General features: G+C 35.9%; 1 protein-coding gene across 10 annotated transcripts in view; it reads right to left on the reverse strand.

The window, feature by feature from the left end:
- NfI (Nuclear factor I) overlaps window positions 1-21,987 on the reverse strand; it is a 784,932-nt gene that overhangs the window by 221,732 nt on the left and 541,213 nt on the right. For all 10 annotated transcript variants that reach the window (XM_081762573.1, XM_081762574.1, XM_081762571.1 and 7 more), the window contains one exon: window positions 18,395-18,586. In XM_081762573.1, coding sequence (XP_081618699.1) covers window positions 18,395-18,586 — 192 coding nt within the window. The remainder of the gene's footprint in view (window positions 1-18,394; window positions 18,587-21,987) is intronic.

The following is a 21,987-nucleotide window of genomic DNA, read 5'->3' on the forward strand; positions in this document are numbered from 1 at the left end:
TGTTCAGGGAAATGGGTATTCCGTATTCAGCTCACTTTTTGTAGCCTATTGTTCTTGGCATTTGCTTCGCGGTGGGCCTCCCCGCATTGCAGACCCTGCGGGTCCCTCAGTTACGCCACTGGCTAGTTTTGTTTCTTTTAATAGAATCAAATTCAAGATTACCGATCTCAAAAACCCGGATGCATTGAGTTTTAGAAATACTGAATTACGTTTTCGATTTTTGGTCATGTTTTTGGGGACCGAAACCTGTGTATGACGTATAGTCCAATCTGCTCCCTCAACCCATTAGCAAACGTGCGTTTTTCTTCTAAATGTAAATAAATTTTCTTTGAACTTTCGTATGTATACAGGTTTACTTTTCTAGCTCCAAGGTTTAGTACCGAAGTTATTGCTACCTACCTTTCTTCTTAGTCAAATATTTGAATAGATTATTCACTTCGGCAAGCACAAAGTTATGATCTGAGTAGGTGTCAATCCTAGAGAGAATATGTGTTCTTTAAACTATTTCTATATTTTTCCTGAATCATAATAAACTATTTGATATTTTCATTGACACATTCCGTTGCGCCGGCTGAGCCAAGTGTTTCGCAGTTACGGAGCTCTGTCGGTAGTAAATATACAGTTTTATTCCATTCTTAATTTCTTTCGCCAAACCACATTACTTCCTACTTCCTGCCATTTCCTCAAAACAACATTAAAATCACGCATCTATTTTCTTCTCTTTCACGTTTCTTTCGATATTCTTCTACTTGAGTCATGTGGTGCTTGTTGCGTATATCGATCACATCCTTCTTATTTCTCTAAGGTTTTATCATCATTACTTATCTCTACAAATAACAATGAACGTCAGGATATCTGGTCCCCATCACACCGTAACTACCGAATAGATTTTAATATTACTCACTCACTCACACACACACACACACACACATACACACACACACACACATACACACACACATATATATATATATATATATATATATATATATATATATATATATATATATATATATATATATGTGTGTGTGTGTGTGTGTGTGTGTGTGTGTTACGAAATTCGATTACCAAACACAGAGATATTTCCTTATATCAAATGAAAGAAAAGAAGTTAAACAAAGACTTTTCAGAGGTATGAATCGCCGAAAATGCAAAAATCACGTTTCGAAACGACCTGATCACTGTAAGACCAATCAGAAGCTATTCAAGTAATTAAACAGGTACTAGTGTGCACTGTATCTAAATGTCGATGTTTTAAAATCCTGCGTAACCGGCGAAGCGAACTGCGTAAAGAAAATTGGGGTACGGAGACACAATTTAAAGTAATAATTGTGCGTTAATGGCAATAATCGGTTCCATGATTTTTGCCTGACGTGTTGATTCCCCGTAAAATTAATTTGAAAATACAAATGGAAATAAGAGAGATTGGGAAAGCTGGTAATCAATAAAGCAGATAGTGAAATTTAGATACGGAATTTTGGTATGTTTTGAAAACTGAGAAATGCCGATATAACAAAAGGGAAAAAAAAGAACGTCACCGAGAACAGAAAAAGAAAGAACAATACCAAAATACAGTAAAATATCCAAAAGCACTAAACAAAAAGGATGTGAATGCGGCAAATCCCAGAGCCAGAGATGGAGTGGGTCAGTGGTCGTGGGTCAACAGGATGTGATCCACTCTTACCCACCACCCACCGTGACCCACACTGACGCACTCTCACCTACCGACCTACGGTGACCCACCGGCCTATTCAGCTCAGTGCATTGTAGACAGCATCTTCTGAACACTGGTGAATTCGTCTACGTTATAATTTCAAGGGATCCACTCTTCTTCTTCTTTTTTCAACTGCTTCTAATGAAAAAAGAATTTCAGGCACTTTTGGATATTGATATTTGCATTGTAATAATAGCAATACGATTTACTACTTGGCTTTTGAGATAGCCTGAGAGTTTTCAGTTTCTAACTACTGAAAAAAAATATTTTTGAATCACCTGTAATATATGAACTATTATATAAAAAATGAATGCAACTATGTGTGCGTGATCATCAAGGTCAAATTGCAAATTCAAATGAAATATGTTTTGGTATATAGTTTGGCCCCAACCCCAACTGGGAAGTTATCATACGCAGGGCCGGATCTAGAATCCTGCGAACTACTCGTTCGCAGGAGCCGCCAGGTAAAGAGGGCGCCGAACTGGAAAATTAATGTTGTGTTTTAAATGTGAATATTAATTAGAGAAAATGTTATGATGAAAAATTTTCCAAATATCGTCAAATAAATATTGTACAGAATGAGACAAATAAAATACATCAAAAGAACAATAAAATCGAATCTTTGCGTGGTTGGCTGTAAAGGCCCTTTTCAATTGAAATTGACTCGTACATCAATTGGCGCCAATGCCACACTCGCAAGTGATGTTAGTTTGAGGAAAATTTCCCGCGGCTCAGAAATACTTAGAAAGGATGTTTTAAAGAGGGAAAGGGAGCGATTTTACGAATAGTAGATAAAATATAGGGAAATTTAGTTCTTCAATAAATGTTATATTAAGATTACGGCAGTACAACTAAAAACAATGGCATTCGTTCTACAATCTACCATATGTACAAAATACAAATATAACAAACATACTTCACTCCTCTCCCAATAGCCCTTCCTCGACCTTACTAAAGAATATCATTGCCAAATATCTCTTTGAAATGGGAATTGAGCAAAAAGAAACGGAAGTTAATTGCACGCATTTCTTATAGATTGGGTGGCATTATCACAGTAGAAAGAAATGTCTTCAGGAGTGCTTCGCCTTGTCATAAACAGTGTCCGCGCATAGCGAGTCTGTTCACTGACTACAAGGGTTGAGAAAAGTCACCGTAAATGAAATGTACATTACTGAAGTTCACATGACTTTTGTTGTCCATTGGTCCAGGGATGGAAAGGGGCTAATATTAAGAAAAGACGGGTGGTACAAATGCAATTTTTGATCATTTCTGAGTTAAATTTTAACTTGAGTTCCTGATATCAGTGGCTCACTATCGCTGCCCACTGCTTAATGCTCACTTTGTTATTGTCTATTAGTCCATTTGTCACTTGTCAACGTTTTCGTTTCTATCCTGAGCCGTTTCTTTTTTTCTTTTTAAATGGTGTGTGTTTTCACTTTTCAATAGTACTTTATTTTTCATGTAATGATAATGGCCAACGACAAGAAAAACAAGTGAAGCATCTTATCAGAAAAGAAAGCTACGAAACTTGAAAGAAGATGAGAGGTAAGCGAAGGCTCTAGAAAGTTTCTTTTGACTTCTGGACAAAATTTCGAAAGTGATAATCATAGAAATGTTAAGGTGGGGGAGTTGTCAATACCAGTTAATGGAATAGAAACGGCCTCTTCTCTTACGAGTCTGAGCATGGGCGTCGTTAGCGAAGAAGGGTCGGGGGTCGGGGGACGCATCCCCCAGACTTTAGTAAAATATTTTAAAAGAAACTATACTAATAACTTTTGTCGGAAAGAGAATTTTGATTTTTATTCATCCGACCCCCCAGATTTAAAAAGCTAACGACACCAGTGATCTGGGTTAAATTTAATGCATTTCAAAATTTGTTTGAATCCAATTAGTTTCTATGCAGTATGTGCGTGTATAACTCGTTGGGTAATTGTAATCGACATCGAAATTGTAATCGAAAGGTCATTAGGATTATAAGTAACAAATTTTTCTTAGAACTTTCATTGTCAATCATATCAGCGTATTCATATGCTCGTTGTGTTATCATTATCATTACAGTGTAATTATCATTATCAATCCACTCTCTCGTATTAAATTTAGATGGAGCGATATTTTTAAACATTCGGTAATAGTCCTGTACAAAGTAGGGCTTTAATTATTAGCTACTTGGGTTCAGGGCATTCCTCAGAAGTTTTATTTTATTTATTTATATAATTATTTTTTTTTAATTAGCACAATTTCAGGGGGAAAATATACAAAATTGTTTGCATTTTGTAGGCTACTCCGAAAAATCTTCGGACCCAAAAGAGAGATCTTGGGCGCGCCACTGCTTGTGTTTATATTGTAATACTCATTGCCTGATTTTGATCGTCTTTGTTGGAAAGAGACATGAAAGGACTGAATTGTTTTATAACCCAAGGGTCCCTGAAAAGAACTTCTTAGGGGGGACTTGATTTTGAAGTTTCGCCACTGGATCGAAGACAAATTAAATATGGATCAAAGTACATACTTTAGTCGTTTGTTGTATATTAACAAATTCAGCTAAAATTAATAAAGAATTATTTGAGATCAAGCATATCTCAAGAACGATTATATGGATTAGCTTAGATGGCGATTGAAAATGACATACCCAATGAAATGGAGACGGATGCAATAAGAGATTTTACCAAATTGAAAGCCAGAAAAGTGTTTCTATAACACAAACTTTTCAGTAACAAAGAAAAAGAGAAAGTAAGCAAATTACCATAATTGCATCACAAGAAAATACTATGTAAATATGCTTTTAATGAAGCATAGGAGCATATCTCTTTGTCAAAATCAAACCTGTGTTAGTGTTAGACAGGTTTGTGTGTTAGAAGTGAGTTTTATTCTGTTTCGACTTTTATGTTTCAATTGTACTTGTCCAAATACATTTTAGGTAAACAGTATATCTTCTTGTGTCTTGTGCACATTTAATAAAAAATGCTATTAATTATTAAAATTGGAACTTTGTTCAGTATTCATCCACAGTCAACTAATTATGATTTCGCCATTTTTTGCTAATATACACAGAGAGACTACAAATATTGGGAAAAAATGCAATTGTAACATTTATTTGAAGAATTACGCCCATTACAACTTTCTACTCTTTTATTGTCATTTAGGTGGGACACCTAAATATTGTTTGCTTACAGTTAAGAAATGTCTCGAACCGGGCCTGATCATACGCTTATCGCTTTCATTGTAATACATATCCTAAGGGGGGAGTGGGGGTCCGTCTTTTGCGAAAAATTGAGAACCTCACAAGCCGTTCAACTTAGAGAGCTGAAATTCAGTATATTACTTCTTCATTAAAAATAAACAAAACATGTACCAGCATGTTCTCTTCGGGGGTTGGGGGGGGTGCATTTTCCATATATTGAAAAGTGGTAGTGGGTTGATTTGTGAACAATCGAAACGATCGATATTAGTTGAGAAACAATTATTATTTGAGAAACTAAACTTACAGTACTTCGCATTTTATGTCCACTGCTTTCTATTATAATAATTGCTGAAGCTTGTGTTTGTTATGTGGAGCGGTTAGAGCATAAGGCAATCAAGCCATACAGGCATGAGAAAAATGTACATAAAATTTGCACTGTAAGCTTAATTACATGGTAATTTTAAATTTGTACTGCTTTTTTTTTTTAACGTTGGTCTACTTTACCTTGATTTGATACTCAAATTTCATCCTATTTTCCACTGAAAAGTATCTGTTTTTCAACAAGGAATTAATTATTGAAATTCTTCGTAATTTTGCCAATGACAAACACTTTACCATTTATATCGTAAAGGTCACATCCACCGGTATTGTAACAAATTGGTGCTTGGGCGATTGACCGTAGAAATTCAAACTCCGATCAGTGAGAGTTCCATATTTTTGTTTTATTACAAGTGTAACCTCTTTATTCAGCGGAGATGAGGGTGTGAGTCAGGGGTCAGTGTTGATGACGATTTGTTTTGGTGGGTCGGAGTTGGTCACAACGGGTCAGAGTGGTTCATAGTGGGTGGTGGGTAATGGTGGATCAGAGTAGGTCATGGTGAATTAGTGAGTCACGGTGGGTGGTGGGTCACGATGAGTTGTGGGTCAGTGGGTCGTGGGTCACGATGGATGATGGGTCAGTGGGTCAAGTTTTCATTGACCCACGCCATCTCTGCGCAGAGCACACTAGAAAATGCAACCGTTGAATTGGGACACATTAAAAAAGGCAACTGTTTCGGAAGAACAATTTCATTTGTCTTTATAATACTTTCAAAGAACTTGGAAACTTTTTTCCGTTTTAAGTAATGCAATTCTTATAAAGGTCTTCGTCATCAGCTGTACATCAGTATATTGAAGAGGATCTAAACGCATCACCGTCATCATCATAGGTATTCTGTCATTATTGGCAGGTCACTTCCCGCAACTAAAAAGCTTCCATGCTCCACAGTTTTCCGCCAACCTCTTTGTGTTAACGTACAATTTTTCTGTTTTGATATCGTCCATTAACCGTACTCTCATTCTCCCTCTCCCTTTCTTCCCTGCCACCATACACTCCAGCATGTCCCTCATGATACAGTTCCTTTGTAGACAATAGCCCAACCAGTTTTTCTTCCTGTTCTTAATACTATCTAAAATTGTTCGTTTCTCCCCCATCATTTCTAACACCCTCTCACTCGTTTCCGGATCGACCCAGCTAATTCTCTCTGTTCTTCTCTATACCCACATTTCGAAAGCTTACAGTCGTTTGTCATCATTTTTGCGTAATGTCCATGTTTCTGACCCATGCAGTACAATACTCAACACAAAGCATTTCACGAGTATTTTTCTCAAGTCTCTACAGTCTCTATTTAAGGTCCTACAAAATACGTAGTATCTTCTTCCTTCTAAAGCCTTCTTTCCCCATTCCTATCCTTAGTTTTATTTCACGTTCACATTTCATAAAATCACTAATTATACTACCCAGGTATCAAAAACTAGCCACTTGTTCTATTTTCTTCCCTCCTACTTTTATATTTGACAGCGACCGTTTCGTTCCAATCACCATAGTTTTTGTCTTTCTAACATTTATTTCCATCCCATACTCTTCATAGCCCTTCTTCGAATCTTCTAACATCTTATTGGATCTTAACACAAGAAAGGTGACAATAACCTTGCGGTGAGAAGTCATTACTGGCAGATCACTTGCCACAAGTAGAGAACGCTTGCATGCACTACGGTCCTTGACAATACTTTTCGTTTTATCTTAAAGTTATCCCCTTTAACATCTCAATCAATTGTAGTGTACTGTCATTTTCCTTCGTCTCCCTTTCACCATATTTTCTATTACGTCCTTTAGAGTATACCTTGGTAATTTCTTCTCAAGAATGTCCTAACCAGTCTGTCTTTTTTAATTGTAGAGGGCATTATATTCATCCATCCGTGAGTTTCAAACGCACCGACTGCGTTAGTCATAAGTATTCTACTAATTTCGGGAATTGGTGTAATTTTGATTGTTATATTTTATATTTCAATATGAAACAATCAAAAGTTGTCACAATTTACAGTTTAATTTATATTTACATTTATTACCATTTTCATAAGTAATATTTTCTTCATTTTCATATCATTATTATTGTAATTGTAACAAAACTTCCAAATATCACTCAATTTCAAACCTTTCTCTCTGTTCAATGTGCTATCACGTTGCTTCTCTTAACATTTTTTATTAATGAGTGCATCTGCATATAACGAACGCATTTTCAAACGACATTTTACGCTGTTCTTCTAGTGTATGTTACACTAGTGCCGATTTCTCTGGTTGATTTAATCGTGCATATATGTTGTATGTTCCTCACATCTGGGACGTCATGTATATCCTTCACATGTTAGGCCACACTCCATGAATAAATACCTGGGTGTCTAATATTCTTATTTTTTCATGACACGTAATATTAGTCTCATTTTTAACGTTGTATGTGAATTGTTGTTATTCCATATTTATCCAATAAACAACTTATTTTATTAGGAATGGTGTGAACGAAGTTTATGGATGCTAATGGAAGTTTTTCGTGTTTCTCCCAAAGTCCTGTCTGAATTTTGCTTCTTGTTTCATTATATGCTTTTTGTTCTTGCTTTACAGATAAGTTTTTATTGCAACCATTTTCTTTTAAAAAATGTAGTACTTCTTTTAGAAGATGATTTTATATTATTTTCTTCCTGTGTAACAATGTTTTAATATTGCATTTTTCTTAGATGGATGGTGATTTGAATCAGTTTTTAAGTAAAGATCGGTATGAGTTGATTTTCATAATAACAAATAAATATATTCCGGTAATACAGTAGAGAAGATCATGCGAAATATTTCCATGTATGGGATATGAATAGTCACCGTTAGTCACCGTTACTTGTCAAGATAACGGATTGATTACATTAATGAACTTGCAGGAGATAATATTCCAGCTAACCACTTGAAAAACGGAATTTTTAAGAGAATCGTTTACGTACGTGGGATATGGGCTATAGATAGCCAGAGTTAGTATCACTGTTATCCGTTAAATATTAATATGTTAATGGATTTACTTCATTAACGAACTCAGTTGAGATAATCGCTTTAGCTATGTGTTGCAAAAAAAAAAAAAAGAAAAAGAAACTTATATTATGGGATATGGGCTATAAATAACCACCATTATCCGTTAAGATGTAACGGATTGATTCCAGTAATAAACTCGGCCGAGATAATTGCATTAGCTATACATGACAACTAACAGAATTAAAACATTCGCTTACATGGGATATGGGATATAGATAGACACCGTTAAACTCGCCGTTATCCGTTAATCCATTAGCGAACTGACTCCGTTAACAAACTCGGCCGAGATAATTGTTTTAGCTATTTATTGCAAAGAAAAGAGTTAACAAAACGCATCCGTTCAAAAGATATTGTCCGGAGTAAAGGACGGATGGATGGAAGGAAACAGAAGGAAATATTCTGAAATCTCCTGTTAGGAATCTTATCTTGCATAAATTTAGCAGCAAAAGGTTACCTGTGGTCCACTACTGTTCGGCATTTCGTTAATTTTTAAAAAAAGTAATTAAAATAAGAAAATAAATTTGTCAGTATTTTACTTAAAAATAAAAAAGATAGTCCTATTAGAGATTTGGTATAGCTACGAAAATTGTACGAATTCAAAGCGGAAGAATTGGGGCTAATAAGTTACATTAAAGAGAACATTCGGAAATTAGCGAAAGACTGTAGCACATACAAAGTTCTTAGTTTTCTGTAACTGACCTGTCAGTGATAACAGGGTACTTACAAAGAAATGTCTTTCCACTTTGTCCCATGAAAAATTTCAAAATAATTATGTTTCTACTATTTCCTGTACATTTAAAAGTTACTCCCTATGCAACCCACATATAAACAGTCTTGCCATCATAAGCACAACTATCTATTTGACGAACTAATTAGATATATTTTAGTTACGGAAACTTCCAAATTTATAAGAGTTCTAGCAATAATCGAGACTTAACAAATACTTTCGAAACAATTCACTAAAATGTCCCGTTCGCACTGATGAAAACACTTTAGCTTAACAAGCTTTTTAAAATTATATAAGATAAACAAATTAGGTACTGAATGATCATGAAACACGCCGAGTTGTGCATGTTGACTATCAAATTTTGATCTTAACATGGTGTTGCATTCCATGAACAGAACGACGGTGCATCATCACGCAAGGCTGGTTTGCCTACGAGAAAAAAAAAAGTTAAGGAAGTATCGTCTCGAACGGAGAATCTGTTTCTGTTAGAGGAGTTTTGTCTCGTCCTGTGTCACGTCACGAAAATCATGTCTAAAGTCGTGAAAAAACCCTAAGGATCGCCATTAGTCCTATTATTGTTGGTTACCCAATGCCTAGAGCAGCGTTTTATGATAATTCCTTCGAAAATTCAACCCCTAAGCAGAAAACAGGGGTTACTCATTTCACTAGTATCATATACTAGCATAAATTACCCGCTTCGCTGGGTTAAATTAAGAAAAAATAGTAGCATGTTCCGTTAGTCAGTCACTTTTTACTATTACTAAAACGCTTTCTGGTATCGGTCATTTTCGATGATTTTTTTTATATATCCCCCTCTCCTTCCCATATTGTGAGGCACGGCATCGAAAGTGTCATTGTTCATCTCAGCGACCCCAAAAACTGAATTTGACACTGATATTGGTCATTTTGATTATATATATCCCCTCCTACAATTTTAGCGGGGTTGAATTTGGATTTAAATGGCATCAGAAGTGTCACTGTTAATCTCAGCGACCTCAAAAACTATACCTAGGTAGATTCGACACTAATATCGGTCATTTTTGACCATCTGTAAAGGTCTTTCCCTTCCTTTAAGTTACATCGTCAAAATGATATGACAAAAATCATCTCAGGTTTAAACTTCATCTATGTTGAAAATTTGATCGAGATCGGTCCGGTGGTTCAAGAGTTATTAAGTTTTATTTATTTTTATATATCTCCCCTCCTACGGTGTCTTCCTGTTTTGGCTAATGTCTGTTCTTCCTAATGACCCTCCAGCACTTTGTAACGCTTTTTGATCTAATCTTATCTTTAGGCAGAACAGGAATTCATGTTGTGCCTAGTTCCTGTTCTGCCTAATTCACGCAAAAAGGGATATTTAGATTTAAGAAAAATTTAATACTAACTATTTTCCCGACAATTCCAGTTGCTTTCAGGACCTCTTGATTGTCTTATATCGTTTCAGTTTCTCTGAAATTAAATCAGCAATCATAGACTACCATTATTTTACTACGAGTATATCTACGCGATATCTGTTGGCCGTCTACAACTTCGCCGAGGAGATCCGGACCTGCTCAGCGAGAGTGCAGCTAACTGAACAGTAACATAGTTAAAGACATATAACTCCCCTACGAAAATGTGGATTCTTATGACATGGAAAATTCTTTAAAATAATACAGTAATAGGATTTTTTTTTTTAAGTGACTTTTGATAAGATAATTCAGTCAACATTTCCTCGTAGAGAAGCTGAAATATTAAGAATAATAATAACATAAATATGTAAATTGAACAATAAGACCTAACAGATTAGGTTGCATATTATATAAGCAATTATGGACAAGCATTCTTTTACTGTATGGTTAAATTACCGATCTCTGTCGGTAGCCTAAATAACAATTATTACTATAGGTACAGTAAGGTGCTGTATATAAAAATTCTTCAGTTGCGTGGAATTTAAGTGTTTTAATATGCAGTATTTTACCAAAGTTAAAAAGAATTATCCATCTGAAAAATGTACACAAATGCTTGTTTGTGATTGGTCAAAATTAGAAAACGTAAACTAATGTTTATCCCTGATTGGTGGAACGCCTGTTCGCGATGTTTAACTTTTTATCCTTAGATATTTACCGGACAGTGCGTATTAGAGAAGGAAAAAAGAGTAAGAAAGAAGATAGGAAAGCGCGTGAAGAATTTTTCACTTCACCATTGGCTTGGGTAGTAGGAGGAAAAACCCCGGAAACCCATTGAGTCCCGGGAAACCCCCTTTATCGGTCATGCACATGCTCAAGTTATTTACATGGTAAACAACACAAAGAAGGGGTGGGAAAAATCATGTAAAAAGCATACTTCACTGTCTGTAATTTTTCTAACTTAAAAAGCTGAGTGTAGGTTTAATTTGTTATATGTTCGTAGTTTGGTGGGAAAGTTTGGTTAGTGGGATATAGTATGACGACTCGGGTCAGTTTCTTCTGTTGGTTGTCGTCTTTTTCCGGATTTTGGTTTTTCACCTGTGCTTGGTTTCTCTGTGTGTGCGCGTTGTGGTTTCTCACCTATGAGGTTTCTTCCTGTGTGAGTCTAGCTTGCTGGCTCTGAAAAGAGACAGTTTCTTCTCCTTAGGAGCTTTCGACGTCTTCTTGGTTGCGGAACGTCGTGCATAGACCAAACTCTTCTTCCCCGAAGATATGTAGAAATATTTCTCGAGCTGCATGAGTCGGGAAATCTATCATGTATATTCGTTTTCTGAAATGTATAACTTCCATCTCCTTACCCGTTCTAAATCTAGAGCCGACACGATACACCACTACAGGTAGCGGTTGCAGTTCACTCTGTTCGGTTTCTGGGTCAGTTGCGAGGCATTTATCTGCTTCTGGATACTGCTGATCTTGGCTTGTGAGTTCCTTCTCCATGATAGGGATTTTCTTCTCTCCCTTCTTGGTTGGTTCCTTCTGTTTCGACATCTTGAACGGATTTCTGTCTTTTGTTGAGGGTTTGGCTCTAAAAAAGGGCCGAAGTACTACAGTAGGGTTTTGGTCCTAAAAAGGACAGCGTTTCCTCTAATTTTCTGTCTTTTTGCCTCTACAGCACTCCAAGAGAAATGTATTGCACCCACGTCAGTCGACTGTCGGCAAAACCGGTACAACCTATATCACCAGTGCGATTCTTGATCCACAATAGGGGGACAGACCGACGCAATGTAATACTATTTATCCCGGTTATTCTTGTGTGTGTAAGATACCGTCGTTTTTGAAGTTCTCTTTATTATTAAGGAAACCTATCTCAAAAGACTGATTCCTTTGTGTGTATGCTTTTGACAGCACCTCATTTAACACCGCAAGGTTTACTAGTGTGACACATTCTCTTCATTCTGCCACTGCTGCTGCTGAAACTTCATTTGGCCGGTGATATCTTTTCTGCCACTGAAATCTTCTATCTGCCGCAGGTAATACGAATTTCTTAGCTCTCGTCTGTACGTCTTGTCTATATGAAGTTTCTTTCCTCAATCATGTACTTGCGTTTCAATAATGACATATCCATCTATTTGTATTTCTGTCTAATGTACTTTAAAAAAACTCTCAATCAAAGTTCTGAGGGTGTACTATTCGAATATTAGTGTCGACAGTGTAAAGTCAGAATGGAAGTATTTGTGAATTGAAAGAATGATGGAAAAATGTTATGTTATTAATAGATTTCCTATGTAGACGCTATAGCTTACTGATTAGATTTATAACAATGAAGATTGTGTGTGGGTTTAGTATGTGCTTATAATAAGTATGATTATTAAAGTTTCGAAGTTTTGTTCTTTCGAATTTACAAGATATATATGTGACTTTAAGAAGTTAAAACTGTATTTCCTTTCCGATATTTTAATTTGCTTTTGTAGAGCAAATTTTGTTCTTCTAAAGTTTCCTTTGTAGATATTTGGAAGTATTTATCTCTAATAAATTGTGAAATCATTTTACTGAACGTAATTGTAGTGTTTCGCTTTTTACATTATACCGGCACTGGACACTTTCACTACATTTGTTATACTAAAAATGATTTTTAGGGGTATTTGGTTACATGAAACAATTCGTTCCACTCGCGTGTTCAATCTAATTAACCTCACTCGTACATTAGAATTTTGGAATGATATTTGAAAGTCAAGGGGAAATAGGTACTAATAAATTTCCCTCAAATTTAAATATCCCTTTTGCGTGAATTATGCAGAACAGGAATTAGGCACAACATGAATTCCTGTTCTGCCTAAAGATAAGATTAGATCAAATATGCCTTACAAAGTGCTGGAGGGTCATTAGGCACAACAGGAAGGAACCCCTCCTACATCCTCCCTTAAGTTCTATCGTCAAAGCGAATAGATAAATACCATTTCAGATCCGAACCTCATCTATCTTGAAAATTTGATCGAGATAGGTCAGGTGGTTCAAGAGTGAAGTCACATAGAAAGTCACTTTCATTTTTATTTTTTTTTAAATATATCTCCACCCCCTCCCCCTTTCGTACGTTGCACCGTCAAAGTTAAATGATAAAAATTAGCCCAAGGCCGAATGTCATATATGTTGAAAATTTGATCGAGATCGGTTGGGTGGTTCAAGAGTTGTTTTATTTATTTTTATATATATGTCCCCTCCCCTCCCCCACCCTTAGCTCTACCGTCAAAGCGGTATGATAAAAAACACTCTAGGCCCGAACTTCATTCATATTGAAAATCTGATTAAGATCGGTCCTATGGTTAGTGCGTGATGAAGTCACAAAGACAGTCAATTTTATTTTTATTATTTTTACATATATCTTCCCCTCTCCCTCCCATAGGTTGCACCGTAAAAGTGAAATGACGAAAACATCCTAGGCCCGAACCTTATCTACGTTGAAAGTTTGATCAAGATCGGTCTGATGGTTCAATAGTTATTACGTTTTCTTCTTTTATAGATTTCTGCCCACCCCTCCAACCCTAAGTTCTACCGTTAAAGTGATATGATAAAAACCACCTCAGGTCCGAACCTCGTCTATGTTGATTTTTTTAAAGATCCGTTGGGTGGTTTAAGCGTGATGAAGCCACAAAAACACTTTTATTTTTACTTTTTTTTAAACATATATCTCCCCTTCCCCTGCGTTGCATTGTAAAAGTAAATGAAGAAAACATTCCAGGCCCGAACCTTATCCATGTTGAAAGTTTGATCAGGATCGGTCTGGTGGTTCAAGAGTTATTAAGTTTTATTTATTTTTATAGATTCATCCAAACCCCGTAAGTTCTACCGTTAAAGTGATATGATAAAAACACCGCAAGTCTGAACCTCATCTATGTTGAAAATTTGGTTAAGATCGGTCGGGTGGTTTAAACGTGATGAAGTCACAAAAACAATGCTCCGTCAAAGTGAAATGATAAAAATCATGCCAGTCCCGAACCTCATCTACATTGAAAATTTGATCAAGATTTGTCGGGTGACTCACGATTTGTTAAGTTTTATTTATTTTTTCTATGCCCCCTCCTCCCCCTTCCCTAAGTTCTACCTTCAAAGTAAATAGCTAAAAACAGCACCAGGCCAGAACCGCATCTACGTTGAAAATTTGATCGAGATTGGTCGGCGGTTCAAGAGATTAAGAGCACAAACATAGGTCACTTTCAATTTTATAATATAGATTTATTTTGCACTATTGCTCGTTTATATATAATATTTGGTAGATCTATATCAGGCCTTAATTCACAGAATATTTAACCTGTCGAGTTTGGTAAAACAGGATAGACCGCAAATTGTGGCAGAATTAACAACAGTCTTTAACATAATATGAATGTGTGAAGCATGACGCTCACCGCTTACTGTTAGATATGGGCCTCCGCAGCCGATATCCCACAAAAGTACCAATGTTAATCGTACGGCATCATCGATAACGACTGAAATAAGTACACGACCACAGTCATTGGTCACAGAGCAATAGCACAACGTTACCTGGTTCGATGAATTACGATACTGTCTTCATTATATCGATGGCAGGGTCAGAATCCGCCGTCTTCCATGGAAAGAGCTATTTGGATACGTGCGCAATAGGATGACAAGCTGGTGGTGGCTCTGTTATGATTTATGGAACTTCCCATGGTCATCCGTGGTCGCAAGAGTGTGTGTAGAGAGCAATAGGATGGCTCATAGCTATCGGCAGGTAACTGCTGATCACACATACCCATTCATGTGTGATCATATTTTCATGTCGGTCATATTTTCAGCTGGAAATGCCATATAACAGCAGGATAAGACTTCTTGTTACAAAGCCAAGTTGTGCTCCAGTGGTTCAAAGAGCAAAGTTGTGAATTTCAATTGATGCAATGTCCCCAACCTCACCCAACCGTAACTCAATGTAACACCTCTAGGATGTTATTAAACGTCAGATTCCCCCCCCCTCTCTCTCTCTGAGGAATTTACAGAAATTAAGTGACTTGTGTGTGTAGATGAGGTGCGCCATGCCTCCATCCACCTACTGCCACAAGGTCTCATTGCTTCCATGAAAAACTGCATTGCAGTTGTCCTGCAAGCCAAAATTTAGGTAGTTGGTCATAATGGATGACTTTACCCTTACCTAGCTTAAAGTTTTATCATGTTACTTTCATTAAAAATCACAACCTAAGAGAAAAGCGGGGAGTTCAAAATTTATACGAAATATTAGTATCTCACGATCCTCTCAACCTACAAGTTAGAAACATGAAACTTTGTATATATATATTCATTTAAAGTAATAGGATACGTAACCCCAGTATTTTTGAAAATCCCCATTCGAGGAAGGGAGGGTTCATCTTCTATATATATATATATATATATATATATATATATATATATATATGACTGAACCATAATCTAACTTTGATTTTTGTTATGTTACATTAGTTGGAGAGAGTGGAAATTCAAAATTGATGCAAACTTTGAGCATCCCACAATACTATCAACTTTGAGAGGTGTATCTTAGTACGTAATTCTTCATTTAAAATAACAGGACCCGCTTCCCAGCGTTTTTGAAAATTTCCGTCATATGCATATAAAAATGAGCGTACGGATGTTTGTCCACAAACTCTTTTAAACTGTGCCAATTTTCATTATTTCTATTCCTTGTTCAGCGTAAACTCCAAACTCTGATAAACAAAATATTTGTTTCCTTCCGCTTGTCACAATTACGATTGACTAGTAATGTATCACTCCCACTCCCCAAGAGGAGGAGAAAATTATACACGTGCATTTTGACAATACTATCTCGTGTTATCCAGATACTTACAGCAGCACCAGAAAAGAAAAAAAAAAAAACAACGAAAGATTGAAAAAAAAGAAAAAAGAATTTCACTGGTAAACAATTGCTGCTTAGTGAGTACAGGTTTACCTTATTGGTGTTTCACCACAACACTCGCGGAACAGTGATTCATGCCAGCCATCTTTCAGACTAAAAGCAGAACACGCCTTCACAATTGAATTGGCGCCATAATTACTGCGCATGCTTAGTGTCTATTTCTATTGCTTCATTAACCACACTCGATTGCAGAATTATTAGATAATCCGTATTATATTTTTGTCATTTGTAATAATATAGCAGTTCTATATCGAGCTTCATAGTAAAAGTAATAATCCAACCACACGAACTATTTTGTGAAGTTCGGTAGGACAACAGCAAATCAGCGAGATTTAGTTTCACGTGACCTTATTTATCGTAGTTTAGAGCTTACGCCGAACAGGTTTCAGTACATGAGTGTTCCTTGGGCTAACTTAGGTTTCAGTATATTTTCGGAAAACTGAGAAGGCATGAGGAAGTGATATGTACAAATAATCGAATCTGACCGATATTAGTGTCCAATCATTAGACGAATAGTGACACTGCCGATTCCGTTTAAATCCAAATTCATTTCCCATGCATATTCTAAGGGAAGGAAGGGGTTCAAATACTTTACATAACCGTAAAATGAAATGAAATCTTTGAGTTTTACGTCCCACGGTTATTCCGGTTAGGCTAAAGGAGACTGTGATGATGAGTACCCCGAATGAAATGGTGGAATGAAGAAAGTGGGAGGAAACGGGAGAACCCCGAGGAAACCCACGCACACGGTGTTTTTCCACCACAAAGTTCACTTTGCGGGGGCTGGGATCGAACCCGGGACCCCAAGCTCCAGAGGTGAACGCTCTATCACTGAGCCACCGCGGCCCCTTTACATAAACGTATTATCCCCATAAAAGAACGGGCATGTCAGCTAGTATATATATTAGCTGAATACCCGTTCTTCGCACGTAAACATAAAGGGCTGAATTTGAATTTAAACAGCATCGGAAGTCTCACTGTTCTCAGAGACCTCAAAAACTATGGATTTGACATTAATATCGGTCATTTTCGATCATTTTTATATATTTTCCCCATCTCTCAAGTTGAGGACTGAGTTTGGATATAAAATGGTATCAGAAGTGTTACTGCTCATCTCAGCGACCCCGAAAACTATGGATTCGACACTAATATCGGCAATTTTCAATCATTTTTATGTATTTCCCCCTCCTCCAAGTTGCAGAGTTCCAGAACTAAATTTGGATTTATACGGCATCGTAGGTGTCACCGTTCATTTCAGCGACCCAGAAAATTGTGGATTCGACACTAATATTGGTGATTTTCGATCATTTATAATATATTCCGTTCTCCTCCCGCCCCTAAGTTGCACCGTCAAAATGAAATGACAAAAAAAAAAAAAAAAAAAAAAATCCCAGGCGAGATCAGTCTCGTGGTTCAAGAGGTACGAAGTCACAAACATGATGACTTTCATTTACATATATAAAGTTATAAAGATAAATTAAGGAGATTTTTTCTGTCATGTTTAAGTCCAATACATACGCATATTATTCTCAAGCAAATGAAGATTTGATCATGAAACACATGAATAAAAAAAATAAAAATGAATCTCTCATTTTTTATATATAAATTTGAACGTAAAGTTATTGAAAGATCTGAAACTCTTTACATGTAAGTTAAATTTCCTATTATTCGAAGATCTTATTTAATTATACACTCAAACAATTAATCAGTAAAGAATAAATCGATATGATACAGACAATAAACGTTGTTGCTATGAAACGCGCCATTTTATTTCACAAATAGAACTATCTGCAACAATTTGTTGACAACAATTTGAGAAACCGTGAACAGAACTGGAGAACAGTGTAGATACGGAGAGCACACAAATCTAGTCTGTGACAGATTCAATCAAGGACTTCGTGGATAGTTCACTGCAATTGCATCTCCAATTGTGAAGTTCGCAACGGCATTAAGGAACTCATCACTATTGACTTCAGAAGATAGATGCGCAGGTTTCCCAGTATGAAACAGATTTCCGATATGACTAACCAATCTAAACTACTAATCAGGTGGTGAATAAAATATTGGAGAAACTTCACGTACCTTATCGGCTTGACGGAGGCAGTCGATGCGCCGCATTTTCCCTTTCTGATCAGGATTCGAGAGCACACACATAGCTGGTTTTCTCCCTGTTATGCTCAGAACAAAGTCCTCTCGGCACTCTTGCGTAATGTCTTTGCGAAGTTTCCCAAGTAGCCGAGAAGCCCACTTCTGTTTCACTTCAACTTTCTCGTTCTACGGAAAGAATGAAAACAAAGAAATGAAGATACAAACAAATTAACAATATACAGTTTTAAATCATGAATAATACAGATTATAAAAATGCAGCAATATTTTAGGGAAAAGAAAAATTGGCACATTTTAAATATCCACAATATAATTTCTGAATACGGCTTCGAATCTGTTGATTTAAATTAATAAAAAAAACTGCAAAAAATATCGAAATATCACTCAGGAGATTCATGCGTAGCATTCATGAAATATTTTCAGCCACCTGTGGGACAGCCACAATAGGAGCTAAGAAAGAGATTAGAGATGTCGGCTCCCCAAAGGCAATTATGGTCATCCCCAGAATTATTTACTGGACGAGTTGATTTTGAGTTTAACGTCCCTTTCAGCAGCGAGGCTATATGAGACGGGATCTATTGATTAACGTGGAATCCGAACCACATCAGCTCCCGCAGGGAGTCGAACCCGGGTATCCACGCCAAAGGCGCGTACGCTAACCGCTTAGCCACGAGGGAGCTCTATTTACTGGACGAAAATAATGTTATAGATTGACCTCAATTTACGCAAAACCCTTTAAGTGACACTTGCATTCGGCACATTTTATAGTGAGTCTAAATCATTGATTCATTGATTTATTTTTTAAATATGGTCTTGGTGCCTGGATGTAAAAAAAAGTAATTGGAGTATTGTGATAGTGGGTGGTGCAGCGGACTTTCAAACTGCACTACATAAGTATTTTATTTGAATAAATTAATTAATACACATAATTTGTTTATTGTTTCATGTAATTAGAATTATTGACGAAATACAGTTTATTATATTGTTTATATCTACATATGATAATGAAGTATTAGTATTATTATTATTAAAATATTAGTAAATGTTACGCTGTTTGTGATTAGTAGGGACGTCGACTGGTTGTTACATTACTGGTTAAGAATTTTTCTTAGGCTGTACCATTTATCTTGATACGCCCTTGTAACGTTTAAATTAATAAGACAAAATAAGTTGAAATTCTTTAACATACAAATATCGGCAGGGGAACATTGTTTGGCATATTCTTTGATATCGTTAAGTTAAAAACGATGACAACCCAACATAGTTGTTTCTTTTTTAATGACAATCGTCAGGTTACTACATATTTGAAAACTATATGTCAAACGAAAACTTACAATATCACACCTACTATAGAGTGTTGCAAACAAAGATCGCTACATTGTCGCAAATATCGAAATTTTGGTGACATTTACAGCGATAATAACGCATCAGAATCCCTTATAACTTTGTTTCTATTTGTATGAAATACATAGTATGATGGTCATAGTATATAACACTAAGGCTCTTTGAATATGCATTACTCCCTCCCTCTCGCATATATTATTACTGTTGTAGAAGCTTCTAAAATCGGGTTGTCTTTCGATGCTTGTGGTACTGTAGCGCCCTTAGTTTGCAACACTGCATAACATCCTTGCTAATGTAGGGTTTTGTTTAATTTAGATTCTTGAAATATGTAATAACCTGACGCAGTGCCATTGGAAAAACAAAAGAATACAACTTTATGCTCGGTTGGCAATATTATGAATCTGGTTATATTGCAGTGTATGAGGAATAGTTGTCCTGCTGCTATTTTTTATAGTTTGAAATTTTAGCGTTTTGTACCTATTAGCTCAAAAGTTACAAGGATGTATTAAAGTAAGTGTTCACCCTATATATTTCAAAGTTTAAAATAGAATTGTTTTTAATTAGTTTTGAGGATTGAGTGAGTGTCGGTAATTTTATTCTTTGAAAGTTGTCGATCCTAGTGGTTGTAAATTGTAACCATATTTCCCGATGATTAAAGGTAATGATGCAAAAACAATACGCTAAGAAGGCTTATACTGTATGCAATTCATTAATATTACAAGAGTTGTCTAATGTTTGCTGCAAAACGTGGAATATATTCATTCATTATCTTGTGTTTAACCCTTCGAAAACAAAAGTGATTTACACCCTTAATTTAACTCGTTTTCTTACTTTGCCCAAATCTTTCGTTCACAATTTCAGAAATAACCTGAGACGATTTCTCCTTGGGGGAGAGGGAGACTTCAATACGTAGGTGGGTAATGTAGTACTGTGAAAATACTGGTAATCCTTATTGTGAACGATCGATTTGACCCGCGGGAAGTTCTCCCGGGGCCACCCCCTCAAATCATCACTGCACTATTATCAATCATTTCTGTTAGTAAAACCTTTACATTTCATTGAATGTTTGTTGTTTCAAATTTTACAATCAATCTCTCATCCATTTCTAGTTTCTACTTAAGCTAAGTTTAACCAAAATATGCATAAAACAGGCTATAGTTTATATACTGTATACGGGTTGTTTCAGGAAAGTCGTTCAGCACTTTATAAATTGGAGATAAAATGAAAAAAGTTAAGACAGGGAAATGTGAGATCGGATGAAATTATCTTATTGTCCCATAGGGTCCATTATATACAGGGTGGACCATTTAGCTTGATACACCCTTGTAACTTTTAAATTAATGGACAAAAAATATCATTGAAAGTTTGTAATATGCAAATATTGACAAGCGGACACTGTCTGGCATACTCGGTCAAACTGTAAGGTTGTCAACAAAACATAAAGTAGTATTTTCTTATGGCATAACGTCAGATTATTACATATTTCATATCTTCATGTTAAATAAAATCCTACAGTATTACAGTCGTTAAGCAGTATTGCAAATTAAGTACATTACAGTATCACGAACACCACATTTTGGTGGCCTATACAGAAGCAATAATGTAAATGAAAAAAACGACGCAATGTACATCCACAGTACTTTAGTTTCTAATACTGTGGTGATGATACGAAGATTTCAAATGAATACCAATGAAGTTACAATGGATTAAAAATCTGACTTTTTTCAAAATTTGCTCAACCAATTGCATGCATGGTTTTCAATAGATGTGAAGATGACCAAACAATTTACGGCAAATTGATATATCAAATTGTTTTGGAGATAGGGTAAAAATTAAAATTCCGAGAACTTATTGTAATTACCTCTACCAAAAATTATTGTTGGAATTTTATAGAAGCAAAGTAAATAAAAAATGTTTTAAGAATTCCCACTGATACACTATTTTAAGCAATATATCAAATTGGTGTAAACGGCATTATGATATTTGTGTCTATATAAAACTGTCTACGTTATTGGATGTGATATTTATTGGATGTAATATTTTTTTTCGAAATAAAATCCTTTGAAAAAGTCAAATATTCAATTCCTTGTAACTTTCTTTCTATTTGTTCGAAATACGCCATATCAATCATAGTATTCGACATTGGGGCACTTTAGATGTGCATTACCCTGCTCGTCTCACTTGCGTAATTACTGTTGTAGAACTTCAAAATTTGGTTGATTTTT

Source organism: Thermobia domestica, chromosome 6 (assembly GCF_964235325.1).
Source record: "Thermobia domestica chromosome 6, izTheDome1.hap1.1, whole genome shotgun sequence".
Taxonomy (NCBI): Eukaryota; Metazoa; Arthropoda; class Insecta; order Zygentoma; family Lepismatidae; genus Thermobia; species Thermobia domestica.